Source organism: Cryptomeria japonica, chromosome 10 (genome assembly GCF_030272615.1).
Source record: "Cryptomeria japonica chromosome 10, Sugi_1.0, whole genome shotgun sequence".
Lineage (NCBI taxonomy): Eukaryota > Viridiplantae > Streptophyta > Pinopsida > Cupressales > Cupressaceae > Cryptomeria > Cryptomeria japonica.
In genome coordinates, this window is record NC_081414.1 from 33,504,998 (window position 1) to 33,517,934 (window position 12,937).

Genomic DNA, 12,937 nt, shown 5'->3' on the forward strand with positions numbered 1-12,937 from the left:
AAAGGAGTATCAGTCCATTCTCAAGAATGATGTTTGGGATGTTGTACCTAGACCAAAAAGGAAATCAGTTGTATCTTCCAAGTGGCTTTTCAAGATCAAGCATTGTTAAGCAAGTGTATCTTTGAAAATTACAAAGCAAGATTTGTGGCTAGAGGATTCTCTCAGAAATAGGGAATAGATTATGAGGAGACCTCTGCTCTTGTTGCTCGCTATACATCCACCAGGACTATTATTGCTATTGCATCAACTAAAAGACGGAAGCTACACCAAATGGACGTAAAGACAACATTCCTTAATGGTGTAATTGAAGAAGAAGTGTACATTGAACAACCATATGGGTTTGTGATTTATCGAAATGAATCACATGTATGCATATTGAAAAAGACATTGTATGACCTTAAACATGCACCTCGTGCTTGGTATGAGAGGATTGATAGATACTTGATGAGCTTGGGATTCTCCAAGAATGACGCAGATTCATATATCTACTTCAAGGTAATTGATGGTGAGACTCTAAGATTGGTTCTTTATGTTGATGACTTGTTTCTTACTAGAGAAGATCATCTCATTGTCAAATGCAAGGAGTTAGCTTCTAAATTTGAAATGAAGGATTTAGGTCTTATGCATTACTTTTTAGGATTCGAGGTGTGGCAGAGACCCAAAGAGATATTCTATCAAGGAAAATATACTATAGATATCTTGAAGAGATTTGGGATGATGGATTGCAAATCTATGACTACATCGATGGAAACAAGTTTGAAGAAGTTAAGTGAGTCAGTAGCTAGTTTAGATCTAGTAGATCCTGCTATGTACCGGTAGTTGATTAGATCGTTAAGGTATCTAGTCAATACTAGACCAAACATTTGCTATGCAGTGAGTGCCCTCATTCAGTTCATGTGTGAACCAAGGCAAATTCATCTAGTTGCAACTAAGCATATCTTGAGATACTTGCGTGGCACAGTTGGATATGATTTGAGATATTCTTTCAGTGTAGATCTAAAGCTACAAGGCTACTCTGATTATGATTGGGTCGGAAGCATAGTTGACAAGAAGAGCACCTCTGGATGTTGCTTTAGCTTGGGGTCTGCCATGATTTCTTGGTGTAGCAGGAAGCAGTCTTCAATGGCACTAAGCACTGCAAAGGCCGAATATATTGCAGCATGTGTAGCAGCTCGAGAAGTAGTGTGGCTTCAGAAGCTCCTTGTAGGATTGTTTGGACAAACGTTGGAGCCATTGTCATTCATTGTGACAATCAAAATTGTGTGAAGCTATATGTTAATCCAATGTTTCATGACAGAACAAAACATGTTGAGATCAAATACCATTATATTAGAGATATGGTGTTGAGGAAAGCAATTCAACTCAATTATATTTGCACTGATGAACAAACGACTGATATTCTCACCAAGCCTCTCTCCAGAGTGAAGTGTGTGCATTTTCGAGACAAGCTTGGAGTTGTGGAGAATGAAGCCCTTGCTAAGAGGGAGACTCAACATCAGTGATCTTTTGTGATTTGCTATAATGCATCTTTCTCTGTGACAGAGAAATTTGAGGTGAAAGCCCTTGTCCATCTCTGAGCCAAAGATGTGGTTCTTTCCACCCTCTGGGAGAAGCCATGGTAGATGTCATATTGAGAGACTCCATGACAACATCATGTTGAGAGATTCCGTGATGAATCTTTTGTACGTGTGTTTTTTTTTTTCACACATGGGAGTAGCCATGGTCACTAGTACAAAAATAGCAATATATGACTAAATAAACTACCAAAAATTGCATATAAATGACTAAATTTGATCACATGACCATTGGTAGTTTATTGCCAATCATAAATTGTGCGACCAAATTTATGACTAAACTATTTTAATCATTTATTGGTTGTTTTAATTGATCAATTTGGTCATCAATTTGGTCATTGATTTAGTCATTTATTTAGTCATTGATTGTTGTTGACTAGTCATTTATTTAGTCGTTAATTTAATCATTGATTGTAGTTAATTGGTCATTTATTTAGTCATTAATTGTTGTCAATTGGTAGTATATTTAGTCATTTTAATCATTACTTTGTTGTCAACTGGTCATATAATTGTTGTCAACTGGTCATTTTAATCATTACTTTGCTGTCAACTGGTCATATATTTAGTCATTTTAGGGTACGATGGAATTGAACCACCATCCTTCTGCTTGTAAAGCAGATGCTCTTCCATTTGAGCTAGCACCCTTTAAAGAATAATATACCATGTATCCTATGTTAGCCTATAAACATACATTTCTACAAAATACAAAATCAAGTACTTGATGACAATGAATCAATGTTTAAGGACATCACATCACTATCTAAAATATCTACAAGAGAGGATTTCAAAACAAGCAAGAATTCACAATCATCAATGGAAAGCACTTTAAACCAGTATGCTCAGCACCCATAGTTCAATTAAGATTTGAATTCTATTATGGAATATCTATGACATCATCACATATGACACATTTAATTTCAGTATATTGATACACAAATGTAAAATGCTTCTCTATCTCAAGTTTGTACATAGAAAGCTAGCAACACAAATGTAAAATGCTTCTCTATCTCAAGTTTGTACATAGAAAGCTAGCAACTAAACATATGTCTATTAATAGCAATTCCTATAAGGTATCTCGTCATTATGTGCAATTAGTTGTGCATTCTGAATGCTTAACAATAAAAAGAAATATGCCTTCAACAAATGAAGGTAAAAAACATGACTAAATTAATACTTCATAGAGTCAACAAAAAGGATTGCAGATACCTGATGTATATAAGATCATTTTTTTAATATCCCGCCCTCATGTGATCCAACTGCCTGAATAAAATGCTCAACCCTATCCAAACTAACCTGAGCATAGAAATGTTGCAAGTGTTTTAGTGTAGTATAAACTACAATCAAACAAAAATGAAAAAACTTTATGAAACACAACAAAGGAAACCCTAAATAGTTCGTTGAAAATCATCGTGTTGATGTATAGATTGTTAAGAAATCAGATCTTTGGGAATATATTCACTGTTAATATATTCAGTACTGTTATTTATTTAATGCTGATATATATATGTGTATCTTTGTTTTAATTTGAAGCATATAATATTGTACGCAGTGAGGGGAGAATAGCAATGAACCTTTTAACTGATTGTATTCGAACCTTCACTGCACACAATATATATATATATATATATATATATATATATATATAATTATGATCGGTCACTTCTCAAGGATCGTGACTCTCAAATGAAACATCGCATAACAATGAAACGGTGTATATAGTATATAGTCGCTATGTTAATGTAAGCGACTGTTAACAACAATCGCTTACATTAACATGGAGACTGTTTAATGTAAGCCGACGCAAACAGCAGTCGGCAATGTATACAGCAGTGTCGGCAATGCATTTCATCATTCATTTCGATAATGTATTAATATTACCATTACTATATTATTAATATAGTAATGATAATATAATATAATGTAATATTTATCATGCATTATAATATTATCATTACTATATTAATAATAATGATAATAACATTTATTACAACTTCTTCATTATAATAAAGTATATATATATATATATATATATATATATATACGAATGAAGCTATATCTTAACACTCCCTCTTAGTGAGTATTAATCATTAAAAGTCTATCATGACATCCGCACTTCGGGACATACAAGTTAATGTAGTCTCATCATGAGTATAGACTTGAATATCATGATCTCCGCTCAGTCGGGACACACAATTAAGTAGTCTATCATGATATGGTTTCGTTATTACACATCCAGTAATAACAAGAGTCAAGATCTCCGCACAATCAGGACACACATTTAAGTAGTCTATCTTGACACTTTGGTTAACCATTTACAAGATCGTCACCTTGAAACGTTAACCCACACAAATGATCATTTTACACAATATTGCAATATACACATTTTTTTTTACATTTATTCATGAATAAAAACTTATAAATAAGAGGAATATAAATCATATTTCACAACTTGATCATACCAAGTTTGTTTCTGAAGTATTCTATCTTCAGTTTTGCTAGTGGCTTAGTGAAAATATTAGCACTCTGTTCTTCAGTACTAATGTACTCTAGCCTTACAACATTTCTATCTACCATATCTCTTATGTAATGATATGGAATCTCAATGTGTTTGGATCTGTTATGGAAAACTGGATTAACAGATAACTTGATACAACTTTGATTGTCACAGTGAATCACAGTTGGATCTAAAGGTTTTCCAAACAATCCAAATAATAGCTTTCTTAACCATACAGCTTCACGTGCTCCCATGGATGCTGCCATATATTCAGCTTCAGTGGAGCTTAATGCTACTGCTGACTGTTTTCGACTGAACCAGGAAATCATAGCCGATCCAAGATTGAAGCAACACCCTGTAGTGCTTTTCCGATCCGTCGTACTTCCAGCCCAATCAAAATCAGAATATCCTTGAAGATTGATTTCTACCTGTTCATAGTTTAGCCCAAATCCAATAGATCCTCGTAGATATCTCAAGATATGCTTAGCTGCCATTAAGTGAATTTTCTTGGGCTCACACATAAAGTGACTCACAACATTGGTTGCATAACAGATGTCAAGTCTAGTGTTCACCAAGTGCATAAGAGAACCAACAATTTCTCTATACAATGTAGGATCAATAGGTTCAGACTCTTCTGCTTCAACTTTGAGTTTGTGCAAATTTGTTTCCATAGGTGTGGATAAAGGCTTACACTCCATCATTCCAAATCTGGTTAGAATATCAATAGTGTATTTATGTTGATTTAACAAAATATAGCCTTCCTTTTGAGATACTTCCAACCCTAAGAAATAATGTAATAGTCCTAAATCTTTCATGTCAAATTCAGTAGTGAGTTTTTGCTTACATTTTGTAATAAGATGATCCTCTCCTGTTATTAAAAGATCATCTACATAAAGAACTAAAATAACCATGTTGCCATCTGTTATCTTAAAGTAAATGTTAGGATCTGCATTATTTTTAGAGTATCCTAATTTTGAAAGATAGTTGTTTATCCTTTCATACCAAGCTCTAGGAGCTTGTTTCAACCCATATAGTGCTTTCTTGAGTTTGCAAACATATTTTGATGCATCATGTATAATGAACCCTTTTGGCTGCTCTAAGTATACTTCTTCTTCAATAATGCCATTAAGGAATGCTATTTTCACATCCATCTGGTGTATCTTCCATCCTTTAGAGGCTGCTATAGCAATAATGGTTCTGACTGATGTATACCATGCTACAGGAGCAAATGTTTCTTCATAATCAATACCTGCTTTTTGTGAGAACCCTCTAGCAACAAACCGAGCTTTATGTTTTTCAATACTTCCATCAGAAGCATATTTAGTTTTGAATAGCCATCTAGAAGAGACAACGGTTTTGTTTTTAGGTCTAGGTACTATGTCCTAGACATCATTCTTTATTATAGATTGATATTCTTCAATCATTGCCTCTCTCCATGCTTGATTAGACAATGTCTCCTTAGTATTTGATGGTTCTGAGTTATTGATTTCTGTTATAAGAGCTGCATAACATTTTTGAGTTCTTGTCCTTTTACTCTCATGAGATATTTCATTTGGTTCTACATTATTTTCTTTAATTATTTGCCTTGCCCATAATGGCCTTTTCTTACTATTGATTATATTAGTATTCTCATTTTCAATGACAGGAGATTCAGGTTCTTCTATATCCTCCCTCTCAATTTCAGCAGTGAGATCTTCTTCTATCTCTAGGATGTTATCTTCTTCAAAGTTTTTAAATGAGTTATTTTCATCAAATTTCACATCTCTACTTATCTCAACATATTTTTGTCCTGGAATGTAAATTCGATACCCTTTTGTGTTTTCACTATAACCAACAAGTATGCCTCTCTTACTTGATGGTTCTAGTTTTGTCCTCTTCTCTTTAGGTACATGAATGTATACAAAACATCCAAATATCCTGAGATGACTTAGATCTGGTTTGATCCCTGTGAATGCTTCTTCTGGTGTTATGTTTTCTAATGTGGAGTGTGGGCACCGATTTTGAATATATACTGTTGTATTTGAAGCTTCCGCCCAAAAAGAAATATGAAGGTTTTGATCGAGCATCATGGCTTTTGCTGCTTCGATTATGGATCTATTCTTCCTTTCTGCTACTCCGTTCTGTTGAGGATCATACGGCATAGTATACTCCCTCTTAATCCCAACAGAATTACAAAATTCTATAAATATGTCAAATTTGTATTCACCTCCATTATCTGATCTTAATACTTTTATTCTTTTATCTATCTGATTTTCTACTAAAGCTTTAAATTCTTTGAATTTAGATAGTACCTCACTTGATTCTTTAACCTTAAGAAAGTATATCCAAGTTTTCCGAGAATAGTCATCAACAAAAATAATATGGTATAGTGATCCTGTTAATGAAGGTGTTGACATGGGCCCACATAAATCAGTATGAATTAATTCTAAGATTACTTTAGATTTGTGCTCACTTGTAGGAAAAGACCCTTTTATATTCTTTCCTAGTGCACAACCTTTACAAATGCTAGGATGATTATTTTTAAAGTGTGGAAGACCCGTAGTAATTTTGTTTATTAAAGGTAGAGCATTATACCTTAGATGTCCTAACCTTTTATGCCATAATTCATTGTGATTTGGGATTTCATGAGTTAGTGCAGATTTTTTATCATTACATATTTTATAAAGACTACCGTCTCTTGTCCCTATTATTGTAGCATTCTTCATATTTGAACTTTTAGGCCATAATAGAACCTTGTCCTCATTAAAGGTGACACGGAATCCTTGGTCTGCTAGTCCTAATATAGAAACTAAGTTTCTTTTGATTCCAGGTACAAATAGAACATCTTTCAGTTGTAGAGATACTCCATTCTTTATCTTGATAGTGCAGGTCCCTATTCCTTTCATTGGGTAGGTGGAGTTATCTCCAATAGTTACTTCTTCGGTTGAATAATTTTCAAGTGTCTCAAACTGATTTTTGAATCCGGTTATATGTCTTGATGCACCACTATCAATTATCCAAGTTCTCTTATTGGAGTTTAGTTCACTTGAAAAAGCTGTAAAGAAGAGTGGAATTTCTTTTGCTTCAGCTATGGTGGCTTGAGTCTTTTGCCTTTCAGGACAATGTCGATGAGTGTGCCCATATTTATCACATTTGTAACATTGAATTTTAGAAAAATCTCTTTTGAATCCCCTCTTTCTTTTGAAGGATTTTCTCTTTTTGTTGTGAGACTTTGTATTGAGTGCTTGTGTTTCTCCCTCTTTCTTTAGACCTATTCCTCTGGTAATAAGTCTTGATTCTTCCTGAGTACAGTCGTTCTTGAGTTGATCAAATTTTGGTAGAGGTGGACGTGTGCTTATGCATTGAATAAAATTCTCCCATGATGTTGGTAATCCCCTTAGTGCTATTAAAGATAATTCCATGTCTTCTATAGTGTTACCAATTGAAAATAGTTGATCTCGTATTTCAGCAATTCTTAAGAAATAAGATGTAACTGTTTCTCCTTTGTTCATTTTTATGGTCAATAATTGCTCCTTCAATGTTAATATACGACTTGTATTGTTTATCTCATACGTTTCTTGAATTTTCTTGAAAACCTATGTTGTTAATCTTGCTATACTTGGGAAAATGGAGTCTTTAACTGAATCAACAATTAATTTCTTGGCTTTATTGTTCCTCCTTTTCCAAGTCATTTTCTTTGCTTCGTCTGTAGGCATTTCTTTTTCTTCTTCTATGAAAGATTCTAATTCCAGTTCTTGCAATAGTGTGGTGATTCTAATTTTCCATGATAGAAAATTTGATGCTCCTTCCAATCTATCTTCCATCCTGATTCCGATGGTCATTTTGATGATTTGTGATTGAATCCTCCTTCTTTAAATGATATCTTTCCTTTGTATTTCAATAATAATTTAGAATTTTATTCCCTTTAACTTGGCTCTGATACCATGTTAAGAAATCATATCTTTGGGAATATATTCACTGTTAATATATTCAGTACTGTTATTTATTTAATGTTGATATATATGTGTATCTCTGTTTTAATTTGAAGCATATAATATTGTACGCGGTGAGGGGAGAATAGCAATGAACCTTTTAACTGATTGTATTCGAACCCTCACTGCACACAATATATATATATATATATATATATATATATATATATATATATATATAATTATGATCGGTCACTTCCCAAGGATCGTGACTCTCAAATGAAACATCGCATAACAATGAAACGGTGTATATAGTATATAGTCGCTATGTTAATGTAAGCGACTGTTAACAACAGTCGCTTACATTAACATGGAGACTGTTTAATGTAAGCCGATGCAAACAGAAGTCGGCAATGTATACAGCAGTGTCGGCAATGCATTTCATCATTCATTTCGATAATGTATTAATATTACCATTACTATATTATTAATATAGTAATGATAATATAATATAATGTAATATTTATCATGCATTATAATATTATCATTACTATATTAATAATAATGATAAAAACATTTATTACAACTTCTTCATTATAATAAAATATATATTAATACATATATATTAATACAAATGAAGCTATATCTTAACATAGATGATAGAGATAACTCTCTATTTAGACAATATGACCATTCACATATGATCAAATGCAAAGCATTTAAGAAATATACATGAACTAAAGCTAAGCACAAAAGAATGATGTGTGGACCAAAACATTAATTCCCCCTCATGCTGCAACTTAGCAGATTTATTTCAAGTATGCAAATAGTCTGCTAAAATCCTGTCACGAGTTTAGCATACTGCAAATATTTCCAAAGTTGATACTTACAGGCAAGCAAGTCATCATAATAAATATAAACTACTGTTTCCCACAATTGGGGTCAAATGCAAAGTTCTTATAAGTAGGGTTGCCATTATCTCTCTCGAAAATGTGGTAGTAGTACAATAAAAAATCAAATAATATTAATGAAAACACAAAAATCATTGGTTCATTAAATAATGATTTCTTTTACCTTTGTCCCGGGTTGATTGAGACTCGGATGCTATAAATAAAAGTCATTAATAAAGCCATTCTAACACACCATTAAGTTCAACAGTACTTTCAAAATTGAAATTATGAAGAAACTCAAAGAATCCCATAGTTTAAAAAAAATTAAATGTTGACCTGACTAGAAAAAGGCAATCAATGGAACAGTTTCGCCTGCATCTGTCAAATAGCCACCCATTACCATGAACTCTTTCTTGTACATAGCCATGAGCAAGTTAATTGCACCTTGCACATAAGAAACAACTATAAGCACTTCATAATTCAGGTTATCGGGAAGAGAAAAAGACCTAATTATGTTTATACAATATAAGATATCAAAATTGAGTTTTAACTTATAATACATTAAGTAGGTTTTCAATTTTTTCTGTTTGAAAGGAATAATGATGTATAAAATGTAGCAAAAACTAAATAATGAACCAGTACATTTGTATGCATAAATGTTGTAAAGTAAAAATAATCTTCTTAACAGAAAAAACATGAAAATTTTGTAAAAACTAAGCACTTGAATCCTTTTTTGGAGGATGATTATATTTAATAAAACCCTGCTCCACCTCAATAAAGAGAGATAATATTGGAAAATCAAGGTAAGTTTATCTCAGATGATGAAGCTACAATTGAGCTTCATAATCTTGACACTTTATGGCTGGCCTACTTCAATAAATCCAATTACATTGCTTGAAATAGCGGAATATAACCTGCCATGATTTAAGAACAAGGGAGGAACTGAGTGTAGGTTTGTGATGCCACCTTGCAAGCCTTGGGAAACTGGATGAATGAAACTAAGATATTGATATAGAAGTGGACAAAGCTGATTTTATACTTCCGAATCCAATAATGGTCAACTCTTAATGGAAATGTGTGTTATTCAAATTCAATAATCATAAGTAAACCAAAGACTTGAGATGGCCCATAAAGTGAATGGGTGAACAACATTTTTAACAAGTCCGCAGAAATAATAATGATGAACAATTGTATGAGCAAAATGTCAATTGAGTTTTTTCAATAATGATGACCCATGCAATAGCTGGGGTTGCCTATGAAGGAATAGCATGAGAAGCTAAGCAAAGATAATATAAGAGAAGTGGAGGGCAATGTCAACAGAAGAGTAGATAGGTAGCACTAGAGTACACTGAGATGCTTGTAGTTAGGTACTTCTCAATGCTGTAGAAGTTTCACCAGAGCAGGTAGCATGTTCATCCTAACTACTTGCATAGCCACAGACTACAATTGTTATGATGTCTTTTGTGAAAACTGGAAAACATATTTCTAGAAAAATGCAGCTCCATTGCCTCTATGATCTATATTTGTATGGTGATGTCTTTCATGTTAAATCATACCCCAGTTCATCTACTCCAGGCCATTGTATTAAGCCATGTTTGTGCTAGATTTATGTTGCGTCTTATCGGAAATGAAAGAATTTATGTTGCTTTACTTTTTATGAACAAAATCTTCTTGAAACAGTGATCATTCATGCGACTAACATATATTCTTTCTAAAATAAAATGTAAAAGCTTATTTATTATAAAAGGGAAGCTGTTTTAAAAAAGCTAAACAAAATAACAGAGTGAATCTTTCAGATTATAATTATTACAAACCTCATGTATTTTCAATGTAGGCATGCGGGGAAGGCAATCATTGCCAACAAAGAAACACATGAAGTCAAAGTCATCCACAAGCCATTCAAAGTCAACCTGAAATGGAGGGTTTGGAATCCTCATGTCATACTCTAAATACTCATGCAAAGTCCATATGTGAAGAAACTACCAAACATTCAAGACATCAAAATAAACATCAGAATAGTAAACATTAAAAACAACACTAATTAAGGACCCACAAAATCTATAATACATAAGTTATTGTTAGCTATTTTTACCTAAGGGTCAAAAAATAGCCTTGTGACTTACCCTAGGATTTCTATTTAAAAATGTCTCAAGAGTTCTAAAAATGGAAAAATGATAGTCAAGTTTTGTATTCATCAAAAGGAAAAAGTTTTGAAACAAGAAAACTCCACACAAGTGAGAGTTTTGGAGACCACTCATTCAAGAAAAATGGACCCCACGCTGTATGAGTAAAGAAGGTAGTCAAACTCTCCTTCCATGTAGATCAAGTTGAGTCTTTTGGGAGGGAATTTTTAATAAGTTAAAAGATGAATCCACATTGTTCTAGGGTTTTATGCGGGTTATCAAAGTGTTTTCTTTTAGTTCTCTTGAGTTTTCTACTAAACGAGATCCATGCAATCTCATCTACACCTGTTACAATGTCTAAGAAGCCATATGGAGAAAATCTTTAGAGACTATATCAGAGAAAGCCCACGTGTTTCAGGGATATCTAGAGATTTTGCTAGCATATCACGGGTTGGTCTGTTATTTCACATTTATTTTGATTCAAAAAGTGTTGGTATTATGGATGTGTTGCATTGGTTTTGTCATTGATGTCAACACTTGTCAACACTTAAGAACACTTGGAGATCTTTGGTTATGTTCACCGGCATGTTCAGTGACTTATGCATAGTCATCGATATCTGGTTCACCGGCACTGAGGATGATCTGTTATCATCTGGAGATTACTTAGTTACGTCGAAGACATTATTTGAACACTTGGTTTTGGTGATTTGATCATTGGTACAATCGAGTTTGCATATTTGTTGTTACTGGCAAATAAGTCTAGGCTATGGACCGACAAGCGTTATCTATTCCAGATCAGCACGACACATTATGGAGATAATTTGTTATTGTTGTAAATGCATTGAGTCGGCATCATGCATCGCATATTGATTCATTTGTAATTGATTTTATTGTAATATTTTAGTGAGCCGACCTACACAATTGGTCTTAAGTTTTGGTATATATGTAAGATCTCATTTGTGAGATTATGTAGAGGAGTGTGAAAAGGGATTGTAATAAGGTATATGCGAATATAAGCAAAGCTATACACGCAGACATCATTTGAAGATTCAAGGAAGATATGAGGAAGACAATCTAAGCTTAATCGGTACTGAATCCAGCATATGAAGATGCTATTTTGAGCAGTACATTATCATTGGATTTAACCATCCAATTGTAGTCAGTGTGACTCTCATTTTGTGATTGAGCAGTGAGCTCAAGGTAGTTGGTTTTTCTACATGTGCAAACCCCATTTGTACACACATACTATCTGCAGTAGTATCATCTGATTGTGGGTAAGGTTTCCCACCATGGTTGGTTTCCACATACAAATAACTATGTTATGTGTTGTGTATGTTATTTGTCTTTCTGTTTCATGCATTAAACTTTACCGGTATTGCAATTAACTGTTAAACAGTTTACCGGCATTAAAGTTTGGTTTACCGGTATTATGCACCAAGTTTGGTTAAGTTATATTGGAAGTTTAAGGCTTGTAGGATGAATTATGAGAGCTGTACTCGTAGAGGAAAATAGTTTTGAAGTCATTTTGTAGTGCCAGTGATCACTGTCACAGGTTAGAGCTGGCATTTGAGGTCTCAGTTCAAATAGTAGCCATGGCAAGATAAAACTGCTCACTAGGGCATCAATGATTTATAAAGATGACCACTTTCAAAAGCCTAAAACGTACCATAAAGATTTAAATAGCAGCAAAGGAGGAAAGAAAGTCTCAAAACAGTGATATGTGCTTCATTGTCAAATCACCAAGACATGATGATGCACTAAGAGTATGAGAGAATGGTATTCGAGAACACTATGGGGAACTTGCACAATGAGAACAACCATTAACATCAATCAATGGCAGCAGTCTTTTATTTGAACAAATTCTCAGTGAGCATCTTAAGAAAGACTGAAGTTAATCTTTGAAGATTTTGTGATAGTCAATGATTTATGAAGAGAAGACCAAGGT

General features: G+C 33.5%; 1 protein-coding gene and 1 non-coding gene across 2 annotated transcripts; both read right to left on the reverse strand.

The window, feature by feature from the left end:
* Window positions 1-2,146: 2,146 nt before the first annotated feature.
* Window positions 2,147-2,219, reverse strand: TRNAV-UAC (transfer RNA valine (anticodon UAC)). The gene has a single exon. It is a non-coding gene; the product is annotated as a tRNA-Val (tRNA).
* A 1,954-nt stretch (window positions 2,220-4,173) lies between these two features.
* On the reverse strand, window positions 4,174-4,766 carry LOC131038210 (uncharacterized mitochondrial protein AtMg00810-like). Its single transcript, XM_057970564.2, has 2 exons — window positions 4,305-4,766; window positions 4,174-4,188 (listed from the first exon to the last, which is right to left on the reverse strand). The coding sequence occupies exons 1-2, from the start codon at window positions 4,764-4,766 to the stop codon at window positions 4,174-4,176; spliced, it is 477 nt and encodes a 158-aa protein (XP_057826547.2).
* Window positions 4,767-12,937: the final 8,171 nt, after the last annotated feature.